This window comes from Carettochelys insculpta, chromosome 22 (assembly GCF_033958435.1).
Source record: "Carettochelys insculpta isolate YL-2023 chromosome 22, ASM3395843v1, whole genome shotgun sequence".
Lineage (NCBI taxonomy): Eukaryota > Metazoa > Chordata > Testudines > Carettochelyidae > Carettochelys > Carettochelys insculpta.
The window spans coordinates 12,488,293-12,515,716 of NC_134158.1; the positions used below are offsets into that span (position 1 = coordinate 12,488,293).

Below are 27,424 nucleotides of genomic sequence, written 5' to 3' on the forward strand. Positions count from 1 at the left end.
GGGAGGAGCCAGGGTCTTGCTTTCTCTCCTCCCCCCACCACACTCGCTCCCACGCAGCCGGCTGCAGCAGCAGGACTTTATTGGCTTCCTTCCTGGGGGGGACAGAGGGGGGTCAGCTCAGCTCAGGGCTCCCGGCTCCGCCCCAGCAGCGCCGCGTTCTCCTGCCGCAGGGCCCGGTAGTCACTCAGGATCCGCTCCAGGTTGGCCGGGGTCATCTTAGCACCTTCGCTCTCAACCTGGGGGAGGGGCAGGTTAGGGTCTCCCACAGTGCAGCCCCCCCCACGCCCCCGCCACCCCCCCCACTCACCTGCTCCTCCAGGTCACGGATCTGCCGCTGGATGGCCCCAGCCTCCTCGCTGCTCTGGATCAGCTGGCTGCAGTTCTGGGGGGATGGGGGGTGTTTAAGGCTTTTCCACAAAACTTGTACTGCAAAAATGGTCAGTCTCCAAGGTGCCACGGGGCTGCTCGTGGGTTTTTTTTTGGGGGGGGGGGGGGGGGGAATAACGATGCTCCCATGGGTGGGGCAGCTCTCATGTCCCCCTCCATGCATGAGGCAGCCCCAGGCCCAGGCGTGGTCCCTCACCTCATGCAGAGCCGCCAGGTACTTGTACGCCTTCCGGACCGACTCATCGCGCTTGGCGTCCTAGGGGCAGACATGGAGTTAGGAGCCCCCCACAACCCCCCTCGCTCCCAGCCCTGGGAGTCCCCCCCAGCCGCCCTCGCTCCCCACCCCCCCACCTTGAAGACCAGCTCGTCGGTGACGGCAAAGGTGCGCTCCAGCTTCCCCGTCAGCCCGTTGATCTCCTTCTGCAGGGCCCGGGTGTCTGCCAGGATCTGGGGGGCAAGGAGAGATCAGGTGCTGCCCCTGGGAGCCCCTGACTGGAGGGGGGGGCCCAGCCTTGCCTACAGGCGAGCCCACTACACCCCCCACCCCAGCCGATAAAAGAGCTGCTACCCCGGCTGCCTGGGAGCTCCTGGACAATCCGTGGGGGAGAAGGGAACTGCTGCACCATGGGGTTACCAGACTGGCTGGAGAAGGGCCAGGCCTGGCCTGCGCTGGGGGAACAGTGGGGGGGGGGGTTTCCAGTTCCGGAGTGGGGGGGGGGGGTACCAGGCTGGCTGGAGAAGGGCCTGGCCCGCGCCGGTGGAACAGTGGGGGGGTTTCCAGCTCCGGAGTGTGGGGGGGTACCAGACTGGCCAGAGAAGGGCCTGGCCCGCGCCGGGGGAACAGTGGGGGGGTTTCCAGCTGCGGAGTGTGGGGGGGTACCAGACTGGCCAGAGAAGGGCCTGGCCCGCGCCGGGGGAACAGTGGGGGGGTTTCCAGCTCTGGAGTGGGGGGGGGTACCAGACTGGCTGGAGAAGGGCCTGGCCTGCGCCGCAGCGGGGGGGCTCCCCGACCTTGCCGATCTGCTCCTTCTGCTTGCGGATGTTGCCGACGATCTCCAGGATGCGCTGGGTGTAGGCCGTCCGCGACATGTCCCCAGGCAGCGACTCCAGCTCCGTCAGCTGGGGGATGGTGGGGTGTCAGCAGCTTCCCCGGACCCCAGGACCCCTCCCCGGCACCCCCCAGCCCTGCTGCAGGCCCCGCCCACCAGCTGCCGGCAGAGCTCCTCCTTGCGCCGGGCCTCAGCGGCGACGCTCCTCCCTCGCTCGCGCAGGGCCTGGATCTCAGCAACATGCCGGGCAGACTCCAGCTGGGAGGGGCAGAGAAGGGGGGTCAGCGGGGGAGGGGATGCCCCGGGCCCAGCCCCAGCCCCGCCCCCACCCCGGCCCAGCCCCATCCCTTCTCACCTGGCGGGAGCGGCGGGCAGCACGCAGGCCCCGATACTGCTCCAGGAGCGGCTCGCGGCGCGTCTCCCACTGCGTGGCCAGGTGCACCAGGCGCTGGGCACTGCCCTCCACCAGCAGCTGGGGGGACAGAGGGGGTGGGGCGCTGACCCCCGTATTCCACCCTCCCCCCGGGCACTGCCCTCCACCAGCAGCTGGGGGGACAGAGGGGGTGGGGCGCTGACCCCCGTATTCCACCCCCCCCGGCGCTGCCCTCCACCAGCAGCTGGGGGGGCAGAGGGGTGGGGCGCTGACCCCCGTATTCCCCCCCCCCCCAGCGCTGCCCTCCACCAGCAGCTGGGGGGGCAGAGGGGGTGGGGCGCTGACCCCCGTATTCCCCAGGGGCACTGCCCTCCACCAGCAGCTGGGGGGGGAGGGGGGGGCACTGGCCTCCTGTACCCCCGTGAACCCCCTCCAGCTTCTCCCTGCCACCCATGGCTTTGGGGGATGGAGATGGAGTAGGGGAGACAACAGCCCCCAGGCCCTCCCTGCCCCCGTCCCCCCCCACCCCCTTGGTACCTGCAGCTTGGCCAGGTTGTTGTCAGCCTGGGGCAGCAGCTCCAGGGCCTGGCGCTTCACCCGCAGCGTCTCTTCGCGCCCCCCCAGAACCAGCTGCTGCTGCCAGAGTGCTGCCTCCGCCTAGAGCAGAGAGAGGTGGGGCACAGCCCCCAGTCACCCCTCCCCCAGTGGGGGCCTAGCCCCCCCAGTCACCCCTCCCTGAGCAGAGGCCCAGTGATCCCTCCCCTGCCTGGGGGCCCAGCGATTGGGGGGTGCGGGGGCCCAGCGATTCCTCCCCCGTCTGGGGGCCCGGCGATCAGGGGTGGGTGCGGGGGCCCGGCGATCCCTCCCCTAGTGCCCCACAAACCAGCCTCCTACCCCCAGCCTATAGCCCCAGAACCAGCCACGCCCGGGCCCCTGGTACAGCACAGAGGTGCCCTTGCTCTCACCTGGCTCAAGCCCAGCTCCAGCACCTTCACCTGCCCCCCCACGGCATCCACCTGGGCCCCCAGGTGCTGCAGCTCCCCATGCAGGCCAGCCAGCTCCTCCGCCTGCCGCTGCTGCATCTCCTGGGGGTGGGTGGGAATCACCTTAGCCAGCACAGGGCCACGGGAGCCCCGCCCGCCCCCCCTTATCTGCCGCGGCTCCGAGCCGGGGGAGCCCCGCCCCCCCCCCCCATACCTGCTCTGAGCTTTTGGAGGGTGTGAGCCTTTCTGCTGCTTCCTGCATCTGTCCCACTAGGTCCTGGGGGTCCTGTGAGACAAGGGGAGGGGTCACAGGGGAGCTCCCCCAGATCCCCCCAGTCCTCTAGAGCCTGAAGACTCCAGCCCCAATTGCCACCCCACCTGTCCGTGTGCCAGGCGCTGGGCGTGGCTGAAGCGTGACCCCTTGGCCAGGGGCCTGCCGGTGCCCCCCGCACTCAGCACCCCCAGCAGCTGGGCCAGGTCTGGCGCCCCTGGCTGGAGGAAGCCGGCAGTGCCAGGTGGGGGGACGGCCTGACGCAGCTGGTCCAGCAGGCGGCGCTGCAGGCGCTGGCGCTTCCACTGCAGATACTCCTGGGGGAGAAGGGGGGCAGTGTTACTGGGGGGGGCCCGGTAACCCCCGGGCATGTACCCCCAAGGGAAGAAGGGACAGTGTTCCTGGGGACCCCGGTAACCCCCGGGCACATACCCCTGGGGGGAGGAGGGGGGCAGTGTTCCTGAGGACCCTGGTAACCCCCTGGGCGCGTACCCCCAGGGGGAGGAGGGGGCAGTGTTCCTGGGGACCCCGGTAACCCCCCCAGGCGCATACCCTTGGGGGGAGAAGGGGGCAGTGTTCCTGGGAACCCTCCCACATCCCGGGGGGAGACTATCCCCAAATATCTGGGACCCTGGTCAAGGCAGGAGACCCCCCAGCCCTCTCACTTTCGGGGGCAGGCGAGACGCCAGGCCCTGGTTCTGCCACTCAGCCTCCCAGTCGTTCTGTGCCCCCAGGTCTGCGGCGTGCCGTTCTAGGAGGGAGGGGGCCACAGGGCCCGGCTGTGGGGGCTGGGCTGGCACCAGGGGCAGGAACCCCCTGAAAAACTCCTGGCACTCTGGGGGAGGGAAACACCAGAGGTCAGAGGCCACCCCAGCACCAGAGCCAGGCCCCCAGCCTGAGCCCACCCTGTTCTTGTGCCCGCGAGCCTCAGCCTGACCCAAGCCCAGCGCTCACCCACACCCCCACAACCCCTAATACAACCCTCCCCCCACTTACCAACTAGCCCTGACTCATGGGGCAGGACCAAGGGGTGGGCCCGAAACGGCTTCAGGTGACAGGCGCCCTGTGGGAAGAACCGCGGTGTTAACCTGTGGAACTGCCTGCTGCAGGGCGCTTCCGAGCTGAGAAACTGTTGCCAGGACCAGCCCACTGCAGTCCTGAGGGGCAGAGCTACCTCTGGGCTGCTGCCAAGGGCGCGGCTGAGCTGTCCTCCAGCCCAGCCCCCAGAGCCACTGCCCAGACGGCAGCGGTGCTTGGCTTGGGGACCCCTCGACCCCACTACAGCTGCGTACCCATTACCCTGCGAGAAGGGGGACAGAGCCGACTGTGCGGGGACCAGGCCAGGCCCCGGGATGGCTGTGTACCTGTTACCCCGTGAGAACAGGGACAGTGCTGACTCTGTGGGGGACTGGGCCAGGCCCCGGGATGGCTGTGTACCCGTTTCCCTGCGAGAAGGGGGACACTGCGGACTCTGTGGGGACTGGGCCAGGCCCCGGGATGGCTGTGTACCCGTTACCGCGCGAGAAGGGGAACAGAGCCGACTGTGCGTGGACCAGGCCAGGCCCCAGGATGGCTGTGTACCCGTTTCCCTGCGAGAAGGGGGACAGTGCCGACTCTGTGGGGGACCAGGCCAGGCCCCAGGATGGCTGTGTACTCCCTTTACCCCACACAGAGATCGCACCAGCCCAAGGGGATGACGGGGCAAAGAAAAGAGAACAACTTAGGGAAACAGGAAGAAATGAAAACATATCCCAGGTGGGGCGGTTCTGCCATAGGTCTCGGGGTCCCCAGCCACCCCACTGGGGTCTGCGCCCAGGCTGAAGGAACCTGGTCCGCATCAGCTTAGCCAGCAAGTCCCAGCCTGGTGACGAGAACCTGGACTGGTGAGACAGGAAGTGTGTGCGTGTGCACGAGGGGTAGATATGGGCCCCGGCTCCGACCCCGGGGGTCAGGGAGGGGACAGCTGCAGCCGAGACGCTGGGGAAGATGGGCCCCTGGCTCCGACCCCAGCGGCAGGTGAGACAAGGACCCACCTGCAGCAGCTGAAGCCGAGGAGTGCGGCACGTGGGGGGCACCCAGGGCATCCCCAGCTGCTCCTTAATTTTGGCTGCAATGGTGCGGAGCAACATAGCCGACTTCCCTGCAGGGAGAGGCAGAAGTCACGAGCAGCACCCCCAGGTCCCCACCCCAGAGACACCCCCTGCCTTGCTTGTCCCCCTCCTGTCCCGCCCCAGTACCAGCCGGCTGCCCAGCCTCCTCCGCGTCGTCCCGGGGCAGCTTCTCCACCAGGAAGAGCAGCAGGCGGCGGATCTCGGGCTCGCTGCTGTAGAGGAAGGTCTGGTAGCCGACCTCGCCTGGGTAGCCCAGCTCCTGGGGACAGCGAGCATCAGGGCACTGAGGTTCTCCCCCAGCTCGGGGAGGCGTACAGGGCTGGGAGCCGGACGCCTGGGTTCTCTCACCTGACAGGCCTGTGCCAAGCTGCTGCCGAGGCGGAAGCGGGCTGACATGCCGGGGGGCAGCACATGGCTGAGGCTGGCGCCCAGGGGCGGGTTAATGACACGGAGACATCGTACCACTGACTCCACGATCAGCTCGGTGGTGAACTCCCGCAGGCTCTGCGCCTCCTCGGGCACCGGCCTGCAGGGAGCCCCCGTCAGACAGCCCCCATGCGCCCGCCTCCAGGAGGGGGACGCCGCAGGCGCTGCAATTCGGCCAGCGGCCCCCCCCCCCGCCGCCGCCCCCCCCCCCGGCTGGCCCCGGCACTGCCAGGGGCGCAGGCTTACGTTCCAGAGAGGCGGAGCGAGCAGATGAGTATGTTGTCCACCTCTTCCATGGCGGCAGAGCTCCTGGGGGAGAGACGGATGGTAGAGAACAGCAAAGCTAGGGCCCCTGCCCTGGGGGTCACAGCTCCCCCCAGCGCGGGGGGGAGGGGGCGGGGCGGGGTGGTCTAAGGGGGGCAGGGTGGAGCAGAGCAGAGTGGGGGGAGGTGAGGCGGTTTGGGGGGGCAGGGTGCAGCAGGGCAGAGCGGGGGGAGGTGAGGCAGTCTGGGGGAGGGGCAGAAGGAGGGGGCAGGGCGGGAGGTGAGGAGGTCCAGGGGGCCGGGCGGGGTGGGGGGAGGTGAGGCCGTCGGGGGGGGGGAGCAGAGCGGGGTGGGGGGAGGGGGCGTGGGAGGGGCAGAAGGAGAGGGTCAGGGAGGCGGGGTGGGGCAGTCTGGGGTGGGGGTGAGGCGGGGAGCAGTGGGGGGAGGTGAGGCAGTCTGGGGGGTCAGGGCAGGGCGAAGAGGTCTGGGGGGGCGGGGCAGAGCAGAGTGGGGGAGGTGAGGTAGTCTGGGGGGAGGGGCAGAAGGAGGAGCAGGTCAGGGAGCAGCGGGGGCGGGGGGAGATGAGATGGTCATGGGGACTGGGTGGAGCCGGGGAGGTGAGGCGGGAGGCGGCGGGGAGGAGCAGGGTGGGGGGAGGTGGTCAGGGGGAGAGGCGGAAGGAGGGGGCGGGGAGGGGTGGTCGGGGGAGGGGAGGGGAGCGGCGGGGTGGAGGGAGGCAGTGGAGCCCCGAGGCGGGGGGAGGGGGCGGGGAGGGAGGCGGTGAAGCCCTTGGTGGGGGCGGGGAGGGGCGGGGCGGGGGGAGGGAGGCGGTGGAGCCCCGGGGGGGGGAGGCGGTCGGGGGGAGGGAGGCGGTGGGGGCGGGGAGGCGGCGGCGGTCGGGGGGAGGGAGGCGGTGGAGCCCCGGGGGGGGGCGGGGAGGGGCGGGGCGGGGGGAGGGAGGCGGTGGAGCCCCGGGGGGGGGAGGCGGTCGGGGGGAGGGAGGCGGTGGGGGCGGGGAGGCGGCGGCGGTCGGGGGGAGGGAGGCGGTGGAGCCCCGGGGGGGGGCGGGGAGGGGCGGGGCGGGGCGGCGGTCGCGGGGAGGGAGGCGGTGGGGTGCAGGGGGGGGCGGGGAGGCGGCGGCGGGAGGGAGGCGGTGAAGCCCCTGGCGGGGCGGGGCGGCGGTCGGGGGGCGGGGGAGCCCCGGCGGGGGTGCAGGGGGGGCGGGGGGGCGGCCGGACTCACGCGCTGCCGGGTCAGTCTCTCCGGTTCCGAAGTGAGAACAGGGACGCAAAGGCCGCCGGGAAATTCATCCTCCCGCGCGGGGCAGGCTGGGAACTTTTCCCATCGCCCCGCCCCCGCCCCCGCCCCCGCCCCGCCCCGCCCGCACGTTCTCCAGCCGCGACTTCATCGCCCCGCTCGGCCGCCGCTTCCCCTCGTGCGCGTCCGGGGCGCGTGTCCGCAAGGGCGGCTCCCACCGCGCAGCGGGACAGTCCGCGCCCGTGTCCTGGGGGCTTCGAGCCCCCCCAGCCCCCCTCCGCGTCCCCCACTTCCCCTGGGGCTTCGAGCCCCCCCAGTTCCCCTCCGCATCCCCCCACTTCCCCCGGTGCTTTGAGCCCCCCAGTTCCCCTCAACGTCTCCCCCACTTCCCCTGGGGCTTTGAGCCCCCCCCGTTCCCCTCCGCATCCCCCCACTTCCCCCGGTGCTTTGAGCCCCCCAGTTCCCCTCCACATCCCCCCACTTCCCCTGGGGGTCCGGATCTGCTCTTCCGAAATCATGGGTCACGTGGCACTTGCCCCCCCCCACGCCCCTGAGCCTCAGCTTCCCTGGTGATGGGAGTTTCCGGTGCCATGGCCTCTCCCACAAACGCAAGGCCCTTGGGAACCTGAACCTTGTGGGGACGGTGACCAGGGGACACCTTTTACCCAAGAAGCAGGACAAAGGCCAGAGGATGGCCCAGGCTTGCCAGGGTGGGGGAGGTCTGGCTCAGGGTCCCCCTCTCTCTGCAATGGCTGGAACTGACTGACAAGTCTGTTCTGCGCCGGGTCCCTGGCACCGACTCGCCCTCCTGCTCTCCTGCCGCCGCGTCCCGTCCCAGCTGCCCGCGGGTGGGCGCAGGGCTGGGGCTCCCCACACTTGGTGACACCCCCGATTCCATCTCCTTGCAGCAGACGTCCTCTCAATGCCCCCAGTACCAGGGAGGGCGGCAGCTGGTCCCACCCCGCCCTCTGAAGCTCATCTCCCTTAATCCGCTGCCGAGGCCAGGCTGGCCCTGCAGGAGAGAGCAGGGCCCGGGGGTGGCAGTGCACTGGACGGGCAGCAAGGCTGAGGGGCTCTCGTGCAGCACCCCGGTGGGAGGCCGGCAGGCAGGGGGCTTTGCCCGAGGATCCCCCCCTCGGCCGTAGGAGGTCGGCCGGGTCGGAGGTTAACCACCCCCGGGATGTCAGAGTCGGAGGAGAACGGGAGGGGTAAGTGGTCCCCAAGGGGGGCGGGGGCCTTGGGGGGGCTCGGGCACTCCGGGTGGCACACACTGACCCCCGCAGGGCCCAACCCCGATCAGTGCTGGGGGGCTGATTGGGCGGTTGGGGTCCGGGGAGGGGGAGGGGCAGGGGCCCCTGTGGGTGGGAAGCAGGTAGGGGGTTGGCTGGGGGCTCAGGAGGGACATGCTGACGCCCCCCTTTCTCTGCCCTGCAGCAGCCGCCCCCCCTGAGAGCCCGGGCTGGGGGGCGGAGTTGGGGGAGCTGGGGCTGGAGGCCGGCAGCCCCTCACCCGCCCCCCGCCGGCGCCTGGGCCCTGCCAAGCACAAGGCGCAGGGCAGCCCCACAGTGTCACGCTCGCCCCGAGCCCTCTTCTGCCTCCGCCTGAGCCACCCCCTGCGCCGCGCCGCCATCAGCCTGGTCGAGTGGAAGCATCCGCCTGGAGCCAGGGCTGGGGGAGGGGCAGGGGGCTGGGGGGGGCGCCAGGGGGAGGGGGGAGGCTGGGGGAGTTTCTTCTCGTTTTGGCTCCTTAACCCTCACGGGCCCTTTGACATCCTCATCCTCATGACCATCTTCGCCAACTGCGTGGCCCTGGGCGTCTACATCCCTTTCCCCGAGGACGACTCCAACACCGCCAACCACAACCTGGTCAGCACAGACCCCGCGGCACCCCCGAGCCGGCCTTAAGGGCTGCAGCGGAGGACAGAAGTCGGGGGGCATTGGGAGGGAATTGGCTGGGGGAGGGGAGCCCAGACGCCTGGGTTCTCGGTCTCCCTGTCCCTAGAGCTCTAAGCTGCTTACCCGAAAGCGGGGAGGGGCACTGGCGCTCAGCCAGAACCATCCTACATGCTCACCTCCCACCCCAGCTGCCACCACCCTCCCTCCAAGTCCTTCCCCCGGACTCCTGGGTTCCTTCCTCCCAGGGATGACACTGCCCCCCAGCTGGGCGGGGAGAGGGCCATCACCTGGGTCCGGTCTCCCACCTGTAAGCTCCCAGTAGCAGCCGGGGTGGGGGCTGGTGTCTACAGGACACCTGGGTTCAGTCCCCCACCCTCCTGCCCTCAGGAGCAGGTGGAATACGTCTTTCTCATCATCTTCACGGTGGAGACCTTCCTGAAGATCGTCGCGTACGGCCTGGTGCTGCACCCCAGCGCCTACATCCGCAGCGGCTGGAACCTGCTGGACTTCATCATCGTTGTGGTGGGGTGCGCCGGGAGGGGCCCCTGCACCTCTGATGGGCCACCCAGACCTTGCCGGGCCCCCACACTGCTGGGCCCCCACCAGGCCCCCTCCACCTCTGCTGGGGCCCCCTGCCCTGCCAAGCCCCAGGCTCCTCTCCACTGCTCCACTGGGTCCCCCGCCGCCTGGCATGCCCCTGGGGCAGCCGATCCCCACCCTGGGGCTGGAGGGGAGCTGGTGCCACCTGGAGAGGCCAGGCCCCTATTCCTGCCCTCTGCTCCACCCCCACCACAGGCTCTTCAGTGTGGCCCTGGAGCAGGCATCACACAAGCCTGGGGAGGCCCACCACATGAGCGGCAAGCCAGGCGGCTTCGATGTCAAAGCCCTGCGGGCCTTCCGTGTGCTCCGGCCCCTGCGCCTCGTCTCTGGCGTGCCCAGTAAGGAGCGGGCCTGTGGGGTTGCCTCGTGCGAGGACCTAGCATGCTGGTGCACTATGCTGGGGGTTGCCTTGTGCGAGGACCTAGCACGCTGGCACACTATGCTGGGGGTTGCCTTGTGCGAGGACCTAGCACGCTGGCGCACTACGTTGGGGGTTGCCTTGTGAGAGGACCTAGCACGCTATGCTGGGTTGCCTTGTGTGATGGGGTTCTGGGGTCCCCCAAGCTCTGCACCCCGTCCGCAGGCAGGAGAGTCTCTCACTTAGCAGGAGAACAGCGGGTTTATTAGCCGACAGGACACAGCATTGTACAGAGGAGTCAGTGCAGCAGGCAGAGACAGCCAGTCCAATCCATGTTGGGGAGAGGAGGCCCCGAGGGGCCCCCAGAGCCGGGGCCTTGCCCCCTCCTTGGTCTCTCTCTCCCTCAGCCCAGACTCACTGCTTCCAACTCCCAGTTCCAATTCAAACCCCTCAGGCTCCACCTCCTCCTTTGTCTGCAGTACAAAGGTGTTACCTGGTCATCAAGGTTACCCTCAGCAGGAGACCCACACCCTCTGTGAGCCACTCACACACACACAGGTATCCCCCACTCCATCACACCTTGTGCAAGGACCTAGCATGCTGGTGCACTATGCTGGGGGTTGCCTCGTGAGGACCTAGCACACTGGTGCTCTGCGCTCCAGGACCCTGCCCTGTGTGCTATGTGAGGTCAGGCACAGCACAGATGAACGCAGTGCTGCTGTCTCACTGCACGATGCGTACTGCATTCATGCAGGGTCACTACAACGATGCATCTGTTGTGTAAAATCAGTGCTCACACTGGTGTGCGGTAATGTGCACTGCAGGGCAGCCTTGTGAGCACTGCTTGTTTCCATTGTACCCATCTGCAGCGTTGCGTTAAACTGCATCCTGTGTGAGATTGTGCTGCCCCATGGCATGTTGCACTGCATTTGGTGCTGGGTCACACTGCACTCTGTGTAGCTGCACTGCATGCTGTATGAAAACACACTGTCCAGTGATGCAATGTACTGCATGTCGTGTGCTGTCCCCCATCCCCTGGTGCATTGCACTGCATGCCGTGTGCAGTCCCACTGCCCCCCAGTGCATTGCACTGCATGCCGTGTGCAGTCCCACTGCCCCCCGGTGCATCGCACTGCATGCCGTGTGCAGTCCCACTGCCCCCGGTGCATCGCACTGCATGCCGTGCGCAGTCCCACTGCCCCCCGGTGCATCGCACTGCATGCCGTGCGCAGTCCCACTGCCCCCCGGTGCATCACACTGCATGCCGTGCGCAGTCCCACTGCCCCCCGGTGCATCGCACTGCATGCCGTGCGCAGTCCCACTGCCCCCCGGTGCATCGCACTGCATGCCGTGCGCAGTCCCACTGCCCCCCGGTGCATCGCACTGCATGCCGTGCGCAGTCCCACTGCCCCCCGGTGCATCACACTGCATGCCATGCGCAGTCCCACTGCCCCCCGGTGCATCGCACTGCATGCCGTGCGCAGTCCCACTGCCCCCCGGTGCATCACACTGCATGCCATGCGCAGTCCCACTGCCCCCCGGTGCATCGCACTGCATGCCGTGCGCAGTCCCACTGCCCCCCGGTGCATCGCACTGCATGCCGTGCGCAGTCCCACTGCCCCCCGGTGCATCGCACTGCATGCCGTGTGCAGTCCCACTGCCCCCCGGTGCATCGCACTGCATGCTGCCATACTGCTCCTTTGCACTGCGCCCTGTTTCGTTGCATGGTGTCACCTGCCACTGCGCGTTTCGAGCTGAGCCCTGCCCACTCGCCTGACCCCACCCCACTTTGCCCAGGTCTGCACATCGTGCTCAACTCCATCATGAAGGCCATGGTGCCGCTGCTCCACATCGCACTGCTGGTCCTTTTCGTCATCATCATCTATGCCATCATCGGCCTGGAGCTCTTCATCGGCCGCATGCACAAGACCTGCTTCTTCGTGGGCACGGGTAGGGCGGGGGCTCGGCTGGGGGATGGGTGAGAGGGACTCGGGGGGGTGGGCCGGAGGGATGGGATGGGATGGAGGGGGCAGGCTGGGGGACGAGGGGAGGGGAGGGGGACGGGAGGAGGGGAGGGGGTCAGTCTGGGGGATGGACCAGCAGCCCAGCGCAGGGTTCAGGCTGTGGCACACCCTGGGACCCCCCTGACCCCCACCGGCAGAGCTGGAGGCGGAGGAGGACCCGTCGCCCTGCGCCTTCGCGGGACACGGCCGGCAGTGCGTCCTGAACAACACCGAGTGCCGGGGCCGCTGGGAGGGGCCCAACGGCGGCATCACCAACTTCGACAACTTCTTCTTCGCTATGCTCACCGTCTTCCAGTGCATCACCATGGAGGGCTGGGCCGACGTGCTCTACTGGGTGAGCCCCCGGATCCCCCTGCGCCCCCCCGGATCCCCCAGCCCTGCCCCAGATCCCCCAGCCCTGCCCCAGATCTCCCTGCACCCCCCCAGATCCCCCAGCCCCCCCAAGATCCCCCTGCGCCCCGCCCAGATCCCCCAGCCCCGCCCAGTGCGTCGCCATGGAGGGCTGGGCCGACGTGCTCTACTGGGTGAGGTCCCCCAACCTCTGGCCCTGGGGGCTCTGTAGCTGCCAGTCCTCCTGATCGCCCTGCTCCACAGCTCGCCAGCCCCTGCCCCCTTCACCTCTGCCCCCAGCTCTTTGCTCCCTCTGCCCCCTTTCTGCCCCACAGATGCAGGACGCAATGGGCCACGAGCTCCCCTGGGTTTACTTCGTCAGCCTGGTCATCTTCGGCTCCTTCTTTGTCCTTAACTTGGTGCTGGGGGTGCTAAGCGGGTAAGGGGGGCTGGAGGGGGGTGATAGGGTCTGGGCTGGTGACGGGAAGTGGGGCTGGCCAGGCAGTGCACCAGGAGTAAGAAGGGCCCTTGTGGGAGGTGTGCTCTAAGTGTGCTGTGGCAGGTGCAGGGGGGAGGCATGTGCTAAGCGTGTTGTGGCAGATGCAGGGGGGAGGTGTGTGCTAAGCATGTTGTGGTGGGTGCAGAGGGAGGCGTGTTGTAAGCGTGTTGTGGCAGGTGAAGAAGGGTATGTGCAGCTGAAGTGTGTTTGCCATCAGCCTGTCAGTTGTAGGGCAGGCTTATATGTGCCCCGTTGCTCAGGTGGGTCACACTGAGTGCCTACCTGCATGCAAACCCTCTGACTCCCCCACAACTCCTCCTCCCCCCTCAGCACAGTGCCAATAGGTCAATACTCCTCAGTTGCCATTCAACTGCCCCACAGCTCCACCCCGCCCCAGTGTGCTGGTCCTACAGGGTTGGAGCCACCCAGGGTGCCGGTCCTACGGGGTCGGAGCTGCCCAGGGAGCCAGTCCTACAGGGTTGGAGCCGCACAGGGTGCCAGTCCTATGGGGTCAGAGCAGCCAGGGGTGCCGGTCCTATGGGGTTGGAGCCGCCCGGGGTGCTGGTCCTACAGGGTCGGAGCCGCCCAGGGTGCCGGTCCTACAGGGTCAGAGCCGCCCAGGGTGCCGGTCCTACGGGGTCAGAGCGGCCCAGGGAGCCAGTCCTACGGGGTCGGAGCCGCACAGGGTGCCGGTCCTACAGGGTCAGAGCCGCCCAAGGTGCCGGTCCTACAGGGTCAGAGCCGCCCAGGGTGCCGGTCCTACAGGGTCAGAGCCGCCCAGGGTGCTGGTCCTACAGGGTCAGAGCTGCCCAGGGTGCTGGTCCTACGGGGTCAGAGCCGCCCAAGGTGCCGGTCCTACGGGGTCAGAGCCACCCGGGGTGCCGATCCTATGGGTTCGGAGCCACCCGGGGTGCCAGTCCTACGGGGTCAGAGCCACCCGCGGTGCCGGTCCTATGGGGTCGGAGCCGCTCGGGGTGCTGGTCCTACCGGGTTGGAGCAGCCAGGGGTGCCCCAGGTTGCAGCGCACCCCTCACTGCCCACCACCGCCTTTCCCGCCCGCAGGGAGTTCTCCAAGGAGCGCGAGAAGGCCAAGGCCCGCGGCGACTTCCAGAGGCTGCGGGAGAAGCAGCAGCTGGAGGAGGACCTGAAGGGTTACCTGGACTGGCTCGCTCAGGCCGAGGACATCGACGCTGGGGACGAGGAGGGGGACCTGGAGGGAAGACATGCCCGTGAGCCCTTGCCCCCGCTGCTCCCCACAGCCCCGGGCACCCTGCCCCTCCCAGCGCCGGAGAGAACCCAGGCGTCCGGGCACCCCGCCCCTCCCAGCGCCGGAGAGAACCCAGGCGTCCGGGCGCCCCGCCCCTCCCAGCGCCGGAGAGAACCCAGGCGTCTGGGCACCCCGCCCCTCCCAGCACCAGAAAGAACCCTGGTGTCCAGGCACCCTGCCCCTCCCAGCGCTGGGGAGAACCCAGGCGTCCGGGCGCCCCACCCCTCCCAACGCCAGAGAGAACCCAGGCGTCCAGGGCCCCCACCCCTCCCAGCGCTGGGGAGAACCCAGGCTTCCGGGCACCCAGTGTCAGAGAGAACCCGGGCGCCCCAGCCCTCCCAGCGCCGGAGAGAACCCAGGCTTCAGGGCACCCCACCCTGCCCTGGCTGTAACTGCTGGGCTCCCTTGTGTGCAGTGGGGCTGGATCGAGGGGTTGGGCGCTTCCGCCCCGAGTGAGGAGGGGCCCAGCCCAGCGTCCTCACACCTGTGTGTCTTGTGCTGCTTCCCCATCCCCGTCCGTCCGTCCCTCCCCCCTCCTGTCTCTCCATCGCCCCATGGCATGTCCATTCACCCCCACCTCGTCCGTCCATCTGTCCGTCCCCCCCGCCTGTCTCTCCATCCCCCCATGGCATGTCCATTCACCCCCACCTCGTCCGTCCATCTGTCCATCCCCCCCGCCTGTCTCTCCATCCCCCCATGGCATGTCCATTCACCCCCACCTCATCCGTCCCTCCCCCCCACCTGTCTCTTCATCCCCCCATGGCATGTCCATTCACCCCCACCTCATCCGTCCCTCCCCCCCACCTGTCTCTTCATCCCACCATGGCATGTCCATTCACCCCTCACCTCATCTGTCCATCCTTCTGTCCCCCCCTGCTCCGTGTGTCCCCCCCACCCTGCCTGCCCATCCATCCGCCCCCTGCATGGGATGTCTGTTTCTCCCCCATGCTCCATCCGCCCACGCCCTCCCTGCGGCAGGGGTGACAGTGGAAGAGCTGACGGAGAAGAGGAGGAGAGGCCGGCTCAGATGGCTGCACCACTCCAGCCACTCCACCGACACCCACGGTAGTAGTGGCCCCCGTCTGTCCGTCCGTCCCTCCCTCTGTCCTTCCTCTTCCACACGGCGTGGCTGGGTGGGGCTGGGGGTCTCCTGGCTGCTCCCGCCCCCCCCGGGTCAATCTGGAGTCACTCCTGTTAGCAGGGAGGGCAGGCCTGGTCTCTGATCTCAGGCGCCCGAGGCAGTCTGGGATAGGGGACGTGGGGTGCTGGAAGGGGGAGCTCACAAGCCCGTCTTCCCACAGCCAGTCTCCCTGCCAGTGAAACCACTTCAGTCAACACCGAGAACGTGGGTGAAGAGGAACATCACGAGGCTGCCTGTGACCTGTACCTGTGAGCACCGGCCAGGGGGCGAAGGGCAGGGGTGGGCGGGGGCTCTGTGGGAACGGGGCAGGGGTGGGTGGAGCAGAACAGGGGTGGGCGGGGGCTCTGTTGGAGCTGGATGGGGTGGGCGGGGGCTCTGTGGGAGCGGGGCAGGGTGGGCGGAGCAGAGCAGGGGTGGGCGGGGGCTCTGTGGGAGCTGGATGGGGTGGGCGGGGGCGCTGTGGGAGCTGGGCAGGGTGGGCGGAGCAGAGCAGGGGTGGGCGGGGGCTCTGTGGGAGCTGGATGGGGTGGGCGGGGGCGCTGTGGGAGCTGGGCAGGGTGGGTGGAGCAGAGCAGGGGTGGGCGGGGGCGCTGTGGGAGCTGGGCAGGGTGGGCGGAGCAGAGCAGGGGTAGGCGGGGGCTCTGTGGGAGCTGGATGGGGTGGGCGGGGGCGCTGTGGGAGCGGGGCAGGGTGGGCGGAGCAGAGCAGGGGTGGGTGGGGGCTCTGTGGGAGCTGGATGGGGTGGGCGGGGGCGCTGTGGGAGCTGGATGGGGTGGGTGGGGACTCTGGGAGCCGGGCAGGGTGGGCGGAGCAGAGCAGGGGTGGGCGGGGGCTCTGTGGGAGCTGGATGGGGTGGGCGGGGGCGCTGTGGGAGCGGGGCAGGGGTGGGCGGAGCAGAGCAGGGGTGGGCGGGGGCTCTGTGGGAGCTGGATGGGGTGGGCGGGGGCGCTGTGGGAGCAGGGCAGGGGTGGGCGGAGCAGAGCAGGGGTGGGTGGGGGCTCTGTGGGAGCTGGATGGGGTGGGCGGAGCAGAGCAGGGGTGGGTGGGGGCTCTGTGGGAGCTGGATGGGGTGGGCGGGGGCGCTGTGGGAGCTGGGCAGGGTGGGTGGAGCAGAGCAGGGGTAGGCGGGGGCGCTGTGGGAGCGGGGCAGGGGTGGGCAGAGCAGAGCAGGGGTGGGCGGGGGCGCTGTGGGAGCTGGATGGGGTGGGCGGGGGCGCTGTGGGAGCTGGATGGGGTGGGTGGGGACTCTGGGAGCTGGGCAGGGTGGGCAGAGCAGAGCAGGGGTGGGTGGGGGCTCTGTGGGAGCTGGATGGGGTAGGCGGGGGCGCTGTGGGAGCCGGGCAGGGTGGGTGGAGCAGAGCAGGGGTGGGCGGGGGCTCTGTGGGAGCTGGATGGGGTGGGCGGGGGCGCTGTGGGAGCAGGGCAGGGGTGGGCGGAGCAGAGCAGGGGTGGGTGGGGGCTCTGTGGGAGCTGGATGGGGTGGGCGGGGGCGCTGTGGGAGCTGGGCAGGGTGGGCGGAGCAGAGCAGGGGTGGGCGGGGGCTCTGTGGGAGCTGGATGGGGTGGGCGGGGGCGCTGTGGGAGCGGGGCAGGGGTGGGCAGAGCAGAGCAGGGGTGGGCGGGGGCGCTGTGGGAGCTGGATGGGGTGGGTGGGAACTCTGGGAGCCGGGCAGGGTGGGCGGAGCAGAGCAGGGGTGGGCGGGGGCTCTGTGGGAGCTGGATGGGGTGGGCGGGGGCGCTGTGGGAGCAGGGCAGGGGTGGGCGGAGCAGAGCAGGGGTGGGTGGGGGCTCTGTGGGAGCTGGATGGGGTGGGCGGGGGCGCTGTGGGAGCCGGGCAGGGTGGGCGGAGCAGAGCAGGGGTGGGCGGGGGCTCTGTGGGAGCTGGATGGGGTGGGCGGGGGCGCTGTGGGAGCTGGATGGGGTGGGTGGGGACTCTGGGAGCCGGGCAGGGTGGGCGGAGCAGAGCAGGGGTGGGCGGGGGCTCTGTGGGAGCTGGATGGGGTGGGCGGGGGCGCTGTGGGAGCTGGATGGGGTGGGCAGAGCAGAGCAGGGGTGGGTGGGGGCTCTGTGGGAGCTGGATGGGGTGGGCGGAGCAGAGCAGGGGTGGGTGGGGGCGCTGTGGGAGCTGGATGGGGTGGGTGGGGACTCTGGGAGCTGGGCAGGGTGGGCGGAGCAGAGCAGGGGTGGGCGGGGGCTCTGTGGGAGCTGGATGGGGTGGGCGGGGGCGCTGTGGGAGCTGGATGGGGTGGGTGGGGACTCTGGGAGCCGGGCAGGGTGGGCGGAGCAGAGCAGGGGTGGGCGGGGGCTCTGTGGGAGCTGGATGGGGTGGGCGGGGGCGCTGTGGGAGCGGGGCAGGGGTGGGCAGAGCAGAGCAGGGGTGGGCGGGGGCGCTGTGGGAGCGGGGCAGAGGTGGGCAGAGCAGAGCAGGGGTGGGCGGGGGGGCTGTGGGAGCGGGGCAGAGGTGGGCAGAGCAGAGCAGGGGTGGGCGGGGGGGCTGTGGGAGCGGGGCAGAGGTGGGCAGGGCCCTGTGGGGCCCTGTGTTCTGGGGAGCTCAGCGGGGGGGAGGCTGGAGCGGGCGCCCTGCTGCTGGGGAGGCTGAGGTGGGCCGGGCAGTGACACTGCAGGTGTCTGGGCCGCCGCACAGGGGCCGGTGTGGGCGCAGGGTCGATGGCAGTCAGTGCCTGCCCCACTTGCCCCCCACACCTGCTGGACCCCCAGCAACTCCTCAAGAGGCTCCAGGTCTCCGGTGCCCCCCAGCCGCGCTCCTCATATGGCCGAGAAGTTCTGAACCCAGTTGTGTTCCTCCCCCCGGAGGGCGCCCCAACCCCCCCACCAGGCCAGGTGTGCTGGAGTGGGGGATACCTGTGGGGGGGGGCTCACAGAGGGTGGGGGGCTCCTGCTGAGGGTAACCTTGACGACCAGGTAACACCTTTGTACTGGATACAAAGGGGGAGGTGGAGCCTGAGGGGTTTGAATTGGCACTGGGAGTTGGGAGCAGTGAGTCTGGGCTGGGAGAGAGAGAGAGACAAAGGAGGGGGCCAGGCCCCGGCTCTGGGGGCCCCTCGGGGCCTCCTCTCCCCACATGGATGGGACTGGCTGTCTCTGCCGGCTGCACTGACCCCTCTGCACGGTGCTGTGTCCTGTTGGCTAATGAACCCGCTGTTCTCCTGCTGAGTGAGAGTCACTCCTGCCTGCGGCCGGGGGCAGAGCTTTGGGGACCCTGAACCCCATCACACTGGTGTCAGAAGTGGGATGTTCTGCACGCCGAGGGTGGAGCATCCAGCAGTAAGTGACGGGGGCGCAGGAGGAAGAAGGGGGACTAGCGAGACCCAGGTGTGCTGACGGGCAGTGAGGTGCAGTTTCCCCAAGGCGAAAGGGCCTGTGGCCGAACCCGAGCAACTGCAGTCGTGGTCCTCGAGAGGGGGTGTCACACCCGAGGAGGGGTCACTCCTGGGAGTCAGTTGGAGTTGGCTCCAGAAGGTGGAGGGGTCGAGGGCCCAACCCCCAGGAACAAGTGACGCCCGAGGAGGCTGACGCTGAATGAGTTCGTCGCAAGACAGTGTGGTCGTGGCTCTTGATAGCGGGTGTCACACTGAAGAGGGGGTTCCTCTGGGAGTCTGTTGGAGTCGGTCCCAGCGGGAGGAGGGGCCTATGGCCCAACCCTGGGGAGCTTGTGACCCACAAGGAGCCTGGCACACTGAAGGGATTCTTCCAGGACTCGTGGGGTGCAGAGGGCATCAGCCTGAGAGCCTGCAACCACGCTGAGCAACTCCGCTGTGAAGCGGCAGCACCTGGAAACCGAATTGAGATTAAAGGAGCTGGACAACGCAGTGTGGATGTGCAGTGGCAGAGCTGAGGGTTAAGGAAACTCCTGCAGAGGTGAGCCCAGATTGCGGCAGGGAACCCTGGACTGCATGGAGCTCTGAACTGAGTGGCCTGCTGTGATGGGGTTCTGGGGTCCCCCAAGCTCTGCACCCTGTCCGCAGGCAGGAGAGTCCCTCACTCAGCAGGAAAACAGCGGGTTTAATTAGCCGACAGGACACAGCGTCGTACAGAGGAGTCAGTGCAGCCGGCAGAGACAGCCAGTCCAATCCATGTTGGGGAGAGGAGGCCCCGTGGGGCCCCAGAGCTGGGGCCTGGCCCCCTCCTTTGTCTTTCTCTCCCTCAGCCCAGACTAACTGCTTCCAACTCCCGGTTCCAATTCAAACCCCTCAGGCTCCACCTCCCCCTTTGTCTGCAGTACAAAGGTGTTACCTGGTCATCAAAGTTACCCTCAGCAGGAGCCCCCCACCCTCTGTGAGCCCCACCCCCCACACACACACAGGTATCCCCCACTCCAGTACATCTCTCCCCCCTTCCAGACTGAACTGAGCGGGGTCACTCAACTGGTGACCTGGGGAAGTTCGGGGCCCTCCCCTCGTGACAGGGCATTGGCTGTACCCTCGGTGCACCCCTTGATGCGCACCACCTCCACGTAATCCTGCTGGGGGAGGCTCCAAGTCAGGAGCTTGGTCTTGGCCCTTTTCATGTGATGCAGCCGGGCAAGTCCCGGTGGTTCCCTCGGGTTGGTCGGTCTCCCTGCTTTGGCCCCGGTCCATCAGCCACGTTCTCAAGTCGGGCAGGCAGAGACCCACACAGATGCTGCAGCACCAATAGATCAAATGGGTCTTTTGTGGTCTGGGTCCTGCCCCATCTGACCACCAGCCCATACAGCTGCTCCAGCCAATGTCTGGAATTCAGTTACACTTCAGTAAAGGAAGGTACAAATGGTTTCCACCCTTGGCATTCAGCCAGACCACCACAATGGCTGTGTGCCTCAGTTTCCCCTTCCATGCCACACAATAGGTTTGGAATGTTCCTTCTCATGTCAGAGGTTGCAAGACTAGTTACAGGGAACAATGGTGACATTTCAGAGTTACAGACTCCTTCAGCATACAATTCATGCTTCTACATTAATGTCATCATGTCACATGGCTCTTTCCAAACATTCAGTACATGGTACAATTCTACAGCTTTTGGTAGCAGCACCCCTTGGTTACAGCAGTCAGCGTGAGTAACAGAACAAACCCATTGCAACTGCACATTTATGTTGCTCTTTGGTAGACCACAACCTTTGTGCAACATCCTCGAGAATCTGGTATTTTGGGGATAAATGGCTGAGGCCTTTCTTAGCACCATCAAGTTCTAATCTTCTCCCTTGCCCACTGGGGTGGAAATTTGATCTCTCTGGCTGTGCCCTCCCTTCTAACAAGAGCTGGGCCATTGATGATCTCAGGGAGACGGCCCCTCACAGCCAGCCTAGAAATTTGCAAACCAACTGGTTTCTAAAAGTTGTTTTGTGAGTCCCAGACGCAGAATCCACATGGAGGAATCCCTGTTTATCCCTTACTGGCCCACCAGGCCCAAAGCTCCTTTGTCCTTCCACCTCCAACTACTGCCTCCCCATGGAATCAGAAGTGGAGTCCAGTATAAGAATATAAGTGTTTCCACCATCTGGAGATGGGGAATTGCTGGCGCTCTCCTGCATCCTACAGAGACTGACTGTGCAGCTGTTTTACTTGGTTCTCACAGGGCTGCTCACACTCCCTGAGAGTGTTCACTTTACTTGGACCAACTTCCAGTTCCTGAGACCCCTTTACCCGGCCTGCTTTGGACCCTTCCAGAGCACAGCCAGTGGCTTCACACTCAGGCAGGCTCTGGCCATCAGGGGCTGAAACAAACTTCTCCCCCAGGCAAGGGGCTGCTCTGGCTCTTACAGACATGCACCTTTCCTGTTCACTCTCCTTCACCTCACTCCCATTTTCTGCCGTCCCCACAGATGGGTCAGGAAAAGTTTCAGGGAAATTCTCTTCCTCAAGAGCTCCCCCAAACAATAACTCACCCCTGTCTGCCTCCACGGGGGCACTGCTCCCTTGAGCCACAACCAGCTCCTGGGGTTCACCTACACCTAGGATCACTTCTGGCCCATCAGGCAGATTCCCACATAACCCCCCTCCAGGCTGACAGCTTGTACCACCAGACAGAAGGTTCGGATCCCTTTCCTCCCCTCTGCTACCAGCTCCTTTATCTTCATCAGGCAGCGTAACTCCACTGCCCATCTGCTCTTCCTGTGCCCTGGCTGGAGGATGACTCTGGTAGGACAGAGTCCTCTCACCCCCTCCCAGTAACACCTCAGCATCAGGCAAAGAACAAGCACCAGAATCGTCTGGTCTCTGGGATTCCCTGATGATACTAACAGGATCAGACCGAGTTAAAGGATCATCCCCCCTGAGAGACACAGAGGTAGGCCCACTTCCCATCTGGGCTTCAGCTGCCCTCAGATCCAGCTCTGGGATCTTGGCCCCATCTCGAGCCCCCACAGGCTCAGGCAAAGGATTCACTTCCCCAGAAGCAGAAGCACCTTTCTTGCACCAAGGACCAGTGTCCTTAGCAGGGACACCACTGCCCATCCCAGAGCCATTCCCTCTGCTCCAGCCCCCATGGCTGGGTTTAGGCACACCTGGAATGGTCTTTCCGGGTTCCCTCTCCAGCCCCCCCAGGCTGGGGAATCCTCCTCAGACAATGGGCTAGTTTCCTCGCTGGCACCTTTTCCAAACGCAGGCTCTGCTCTCTCCCCAGGCTGCTGCTGCTGCTGTTCAACACAGACAGACAATGGGAGACACTTTCTCCTTTGTCCCAGCCTCCCGGCTGGTCTCCACACACACACAGAAGGTGGAGCAGCTTCTCTCACAGACAACTTGCCATTCCCAGTGGATCAGCTGCTTTCCTGCACAGACACACAGGCACCTTCCTCGGCCCAGGCCTGGAAAACTCTTCACAGGTCTGTCTTGGCCACTAGTAGATGATGGGTTGGAATCGCTCCTTCCCTCTTTGAGCTGTGGCAGCCCACTCGGTTCAGAGCTCCAGGCAGTCCAGGGTTCCCTGCCCCGATCCGGGCTCACCCCACAGGAGTTTCCTTAACCCTCAGCTCTGCCACTGCACATCCATGCTGCCTTGTCCAGCTCCTTTAATCTCAATTCAGTTTCCAGGTGCTTCCGCCTCACAGCAGCATTGCTGAGCGTGGTCGCAGGCTCACAGGCTGATGCCCTCTGCACCCCACGATTCCTGGAAGAATCCCTTCAGTGTGCCAGGCTCCTTGTGGGTCACTTGTTCCTGGGGGTTGGGCCCTCGGCCCCTCCACCTTCTGGGACCAACTCCAACTGACTCCCAGGAGTAACCCCTCCTCAGGTGTGACACCCCCTCTTGAAGACCATGACCACAGTTGCTCGGGTTTGGCCGCAGGCCCCTCCTCCTTGGGGAGCTGCACCTCACTGCCCGTCAGCACACCTGGGTCTCACAGGCCCCTCTTCTTCTTCCATGGCGCCCGTCACTTACTACTGGATGCTCCACCCTCGGGGTGCAGAACATCCCACTCCTGACACCAGTGTGATGGGGTTCTGGGGTCCCCCAAGCTCTGCACCCTGTCTGCAGGCAGGAGAGTCTCTCACTCAGCAGGAGAACAGCGGGTTTAATTAGCCGACAGGACACAGCACCGTACAGAGGGGTCAGTGCAGCTGGCAGAGACAGCCAGTCCCATCCATGTGGGGAGAGGAGGCCCCGAGGGGCCCCCAGAGCTGGGGCCTGGCCCCCTCCTTTGTCTCTGTCTCTCCCAGCCCAGACTAACTGCTTCCAACTCCCAGTGCTAATTCAAACCCCTCAGGCTCCACGTCCTCCTTTGTCTGCAGTACAAAGGTGTTACCTGGTCGTCAGGGTTCCCCTCAGCAGGAGCCCCACACCCTCTGTGAGCCCCACATACACACAGGTATCCCCCACTCCATCATGCCTGCCACAGCTCAAGGAGGGAAGGGGCGATTCCAACCCATCCTCTACTAGTGGCCAAGACAGACCTGCGAAGAGTTTTCCAGGCCTGGGCCGAGGAAGGTGCCTGTGTGTCTGGGCAGGAAAGCAGCTGATCCACTGGGAATGGCAAGTTGTCTGTGAGAGAAGCTGCTCCACCTTCTGTGTGTGTGTGGAGAGCAGCCGGGGGGCTGGGACAAAGGAGAGAGTGTCTCCCATTGTCTGTCTGTGTTGAACAACAGCAGCAGCCTGGGGAGAGAGCAGAGCCTGCGTTTGGAAAAGGTGCCAGCGAGGAAACTCGTCCATTGTCTGAGGAGGATTCTCCAGCCTGGGGGGGCTGGAGAGGGAACCCGGAAAGACCATTCCAGGTGTGACTCTGAACCCAGCCATGGGGGCTGGAGCAGAGGGAATGGCTCTGGGATGGGCAGTGGTGTCCCTGCTAAGGACACTGGTCCTTGGTGCAAGAAAGGTGCTTCTGCTCCGAGGGAAGTGACTCCTTTGTGTGAGCCTGGGGGGGCTCGAGATGGGGCCAAGATCCCAGAGCTGGATCTGAGGGCAGCTGAAGCCCAGATGAGCAGTGGGCCTAACTCTGTGTTTCTCAGGGGGGACGATGCTGTAACTTGGTCTGATCCAGTTAGTATCATCAGGGAATCCCAGAGACCAGACGATTCTGGTGCTTGTTCTTTGCCTGATGCTGAGGTGTTACTGGGAGGGGGTGAGAGGACTCTGTCCTACCAGAGTCATCCTCTCGCCAGGACACAAGAACAGACGGGCAATGGAGTTACGCTGACTGATGAAGGTAAAGGAGCTGGTAGCAGAAGGGAGGAAAGGGATCCTGACCTTCTGTCCGGTGGTACTGGCTGTCTGCCTGGAGGGGGATTATGTGGGAATCTGCCTGATGGGCCAGAAGTGATCCTGGCTGAAGGTGAAACCCAGGAGCTGATTGCAGCTCAAGGGAGCAGTGCCCCTGTGGAGCCAGACAGGGGTGAGTTGTTGTCTGGGGAAGCTCTTGAGAAGGAGAATTTCCCTGAAACTTTTCCTGACCCATCTGTGGAAAATGGGAGTGAGGTGAAGGAAAGTGAACAGGAAAGGTGCTTGTCTGTGAGCGCCAGAGCAGCCCTTTGCCTGGGGGAGAAGTTTGTTTCAGCCCCTGATGGCCAGAACCTGCCTGAGTGTGAAGCCACTGGCTGTGCTCTGCAAGGGTCCAAAGCAGGCCGGGTAAAGGGGTCTCAGGAACTGGAAGTTGGTCCAAGTAAAGTGAACACTCTCAGGGAATGTGAGCAGCCCTGTGAGAACCAAGTAAAACAGCTGCACAGTCAGTCTCTGTAGGATGCAGGAGAGGTTCAGCAATTCCCCATCTCCAGATGGTGGAAACACATATTCTCACACTGGACTCCACTTCTGATTCCATGGGGAGGCAGAAGTTGGAGGTGGAAGGACAAAGGAGCTGTGGGCCTGGTGGGCCAGTAAGGGATAAACAGGGATTCCTCCATGTGGATTCTGCGTCTGGGACTCACAAAGCAACTTTCAGAAACCAGTTTGGTTTGCAAATTTCCAGACTGGCTGGGAGAGGGCGTCTCCCTGAGATCATCAATGGCCCAGCCCAGAGAAGAACTGGTTGATCTGCTGGTGCTGCAGCATCTGTGTGGGCTCTGCCTGCCCGACTTGAGAACGTGGCTGATGGACCAGAGGCCGAAGCAGGGAGACCGACCAGCCCGAGGGAACCACCGGGACTTGCCCGGCTGCTTCACGTGAAAAGGGCCAAGACCAAGCTCCTGACTTGGAGCCTTCCCCAGCAGGATTACGTGGAGGTGGTAACATCAAGGGGGGCACGAAGGGTTCAGCCTGTCACGCGGGAAGGGCCCCGAACTTCCCCAGGTCACCGGCTGAGTGACCCACCTCAGTTCAGTCCGGAAGGGGGGAGAGATCTGCTGGAGTGGCGGATACCCCCGTGTGTGTGTGTGTGTGTGTGTGTGTGTGTGTGTGTGTGTGTGTGTGTGTGTGTGTGTGTGTGTGTGTGTGTGTGTGTGTGTGTGTGTGTGTGTGTGTGTCACAGAGGTTGTGGGGCTCCTGCCAGGGGTAACCTGGCACCCAGGGGACACCTCTGGGCTGCAGCCAAAGGAGGAGGTGGAGCCTGAGGGGTTTGAATTAGCACTGGGAGTGGGAAGCAGTGAGTCAGGGCTGGGAGAGAGAGAGACAAAGGAGGGGGCCAGACCCCGGCTCTGGGGGCCCCTCGGGGCCTCCTCTCCACACATGGATGGGACTGGCTGTCTCTGCCGGCTGCACTGACCCCTCTGTACGACGCTGTGTCCTGTGGGCTAATAAACCCGCTGGTCTCCTGCTGGGTGAGAGTTGCTCCTGCCTGCGGCCGGGGGCAGAGCCTGGGCACCCCGAACCCCATCACAGCAAGCCAGGACAGTGCCAGCAGCAACACCCGCCCTGCTCGGGGCCAGCAGCATCAGCGCCTTGCGGGTGCCCCCAGGCCCCACGCAGCCCCCCCCCCCCACAATTTGGTTGCACACACGAGACGCGCACAACCCAGGAACTGCACCAGTGTTTTACACATTCACCTCAGGTTCCATTAACGTCCAGAGCAGATGCTGTCGGGGGGCCGGGCGGGGGCTGTTGTGCTGCAGGTGGGAGCCGGGGGGCAGTGGGGCCGGGCGGGGGCTGTTGTGCTGCGGGTGGCAGCTGGGGGGGCAGTGGGGCCGGGCGGGGGCTGTTGTGCTGCGGGTGGGAGCTGGGGGGGCAGTGGGGCCGGGCGGGGGCTGTTGTGCTGCGGGTGGGAGCCGGGGGGCAGTGGGGCCGGGCGGGGGCTGTTGTGCTGCGGGTGGGAGCTGGGGGGGCAGTGGGGCCGGGCGGGGGCTGTTGTGCTGCGGGTGGCAGCTGGGGGGGCAGTGGGGCTGGGCGGGGGCTGTTGTGCTGCGGGTGGGAGCCGAGGGGCAGTGGGGCCGGGCGGCGGCTGTTGTGCTGCGGGTGGGAGCTGGGGGGGGGCAGTGGGGCCGGGCGGGGGCTGTTGTGCTGCGAGTGGGAGCTGGGGGGGCAGTGGGGCCGGGCGGGGGCTGTTGTGCTGCGGGTGGGAGCTGGGGGGGCAGTGGGGCCAGGCAGGGGCTGTTGTGCTGCGGGTGGGAGCCGGGGGGCGGTGGGGCCGGGCGGGGGCTGTTGTGCTGCGGGTAGGAGCCGGGGGGCAGTGGGGCTGGGCGGGGGCTGTTCTGCTGCGGGTGGGAGCTAGGGGGGCAGTGGGGCCGGGCAGGGGCTGTTGTGCTGCAGGTGGGAGCTGGGGGGGGCAGTGGGGCCAGGCAGGGGCTGTTGTGCTGCAGGTGGGAGCTGGGGGGGGCAGTGGGGCCGGGCGGGGGCTGTTGTGCTGCGGGTGGGACCTGGGGGGGCAGTGGGGCCGGGCGGGGGCTGTTGTGCTGCGGGTGGGAGCCGGGGGGCAGTGGGGCCAGGCGGGGGCTTTTGTGCTGCGGGTGGGAGCCGGGGGGCAGTGGGGCCGGGCGGGGGCTGTTGTGCTGCGGGTGGGAGCTGGGGGGGCAGTGGGGCTGGGTGGGGGCTGTTGTGCTGCGGGTGGGAGCGGGGGGCAGTGGGGCCGGGTGGGGGACATTGTGCTGCAGGTGGGAGCTGGGGGGGCAGTGGGGCCGGGCAGGGGCTGTTGTGCTGCGGGTGGGAGCTGGGGGGGCAGTGGGGCCAGGCAGGGGCTGTTGTGCTGCGGGTGGGAGCTGGGGGGGCAGTGGGGCCGGGCGGGGGCTGTTGTGCTGCGGGTGGGAGCCGGGGGGCAGTGGGGCCGGGCGGGGGCTGTTGTGCTGCGGGTGGGACCTGGGGGGGCAGTGGGGCCGGGCGGGGGCTGTTGTGCTGCGGGTGGGAGCCGGGGGGCAGTGGGGCTGGGTGGGGGCTGTTGTGCTGCGGGTGGGAGCGGGGGGCAGTGGGGCCGGGTGGGGGACATTGTGCTGCAGGTGGGAGCTGGGGGGGCAGTGGGGCCGGGCAGGGGCTGTTGTGCTGCGGGTGGGAGCTGGGGGGGCAGTGGGGCCAGGCAGGGGCTGTTGTGCTGCGGGTGGGAGCTGGGGGGGGCAGTGGGGCCGGGCGGGGGCTGTTGTGCTGCGGGTGGGACCTGGGGGGGCAGTGGGGCCGGGCGGGGGCTGTTGTGCTGCGGGTGGGAGCCGGGGGGCAGTGGGGCCGGGCGGGGGCTGTTGTGCTGCGGGTGGGAGCTAGGGGGGCAGTGGGGCCGGGCGGGGGCTGTTGTGCTGCGGGTGGGAGCTGGGGGGGCAGTGGGGCCGGGCAGGGGCTGTTGTGCTGCGGGTGGGAGCCGGGGGGCAGTGGGGCCAGGCGGGGGCTGTTGTGCTGCGGGTGGGAGCCGGGGG

General features: G+C 66.9%; 2 protein-coding genes across 3 annotated transcripts in view; one reads left to right on the forward strand and one right to left on the reverse strand.

Moving 5' to 3' along the window:
- Nucleotides 1-62: 62 nt before the first annotated feature.
- Nucleotides 63-7,188, reverse strand: CCDC22 (CCC complex scaffolding subunit CCDC22). Of its 2 annotated transcripts, XM_075016230.1 has the most exons (18): nt 7,106-7,187; nt 5,847-5,909; nt 5,523-5,700; nt 5,301-5,433; nt 5,097-5,203; nt 4,060-4,126; nt 3,729-3,898; nt 3,171-3,380; nt 3,007-3,078; nt 2,775-2,894; nt 2,347-2,466; nt 1,792-1,908; nt 1,593-1,694; nt 1,399-1,506; nt 739-834; nt 584-643; nt 308-382; nt 63-236 (listed from the first exon to the last, which is right to left on the reverse strand). In XM_075016230.1, exons 2-18 carry the CDS (start codon nt 5,894-5,896, stop codon nt 123-125), a joined length of 1,899 nt encoding a protein of 632 aa, XP_074872331.1. In that variant the 5' UTR covers nt 5,897-5,909; nt 7,106-7,187; the 3' UTR covers nt 63-122. The 2 variants fall into 2 exon arrangements, with proteins under 2 accessions (XP_074872331.1, XP_074872332.1); XM_075016231.1 differs by lacking the exon at nt 584-643 and having other exon boundaries at nt 7,106-7,188.
- Nucleotides 7,189-8,886: 1,698 nt separating this feature from the next.
- Nucleotides 8,887-27,424, forward strand: part of CACNA1F (calcium voltage-gated channel subunit alpha1 F) — a 56,616-nt gene continuing 38,078 nt past the window's right edge. Inside the window, 9 exon segments of the mRNA XM_075017590.1 lie at nt 8,887-8,985; nt 9,403-9,542; nt 9,811-9,953; nt 11,771-11,923; nt 12,135-12,331; nt 12,663-12,766; nt 13,889-14,055; nt 15,072-15,158; nt 15,395-15,482. Coding sequence (XP_074873691.1) covers nt 8,902-8,985; nt 9,403-9,542; nt 9,811-9,953; nt 11,771-11,923; nt 12,135-12,331; nt 12,663-12,766; nt 13,889-14,055; nt 15,072-15,158; nt 15,395-15,482 — 1,163 coding nt within the window. The 5' untranslated portion in view covers nt 8,887-8,901.

Bases quoted from the DNA above. Each gene is read 5' to 3' on its own strand.
- CCDC22 (XM_075016230.1), bottom strand. From the start codon at position 5,896: ATGGAAGAGGTGGACAACATACTCATCTGCTCGCTCCGCCTCTCTGGA. The intron at 4,127-5,096 runs GTGGGTCCTTGT...TTCTTCCCACAG, and splicing joins CTCGGCTTCAGCTGCTGCAG to GGCGCCTGTCACCTGAAGCC. The intron at 1,909-2,346 runs GTACCAAGGGGG...CTGTCCCCCCAG, and splicing joins ACAACCTGGCCAAGCTGCAG to CTGCTGGTGGAGGGCAGTGC.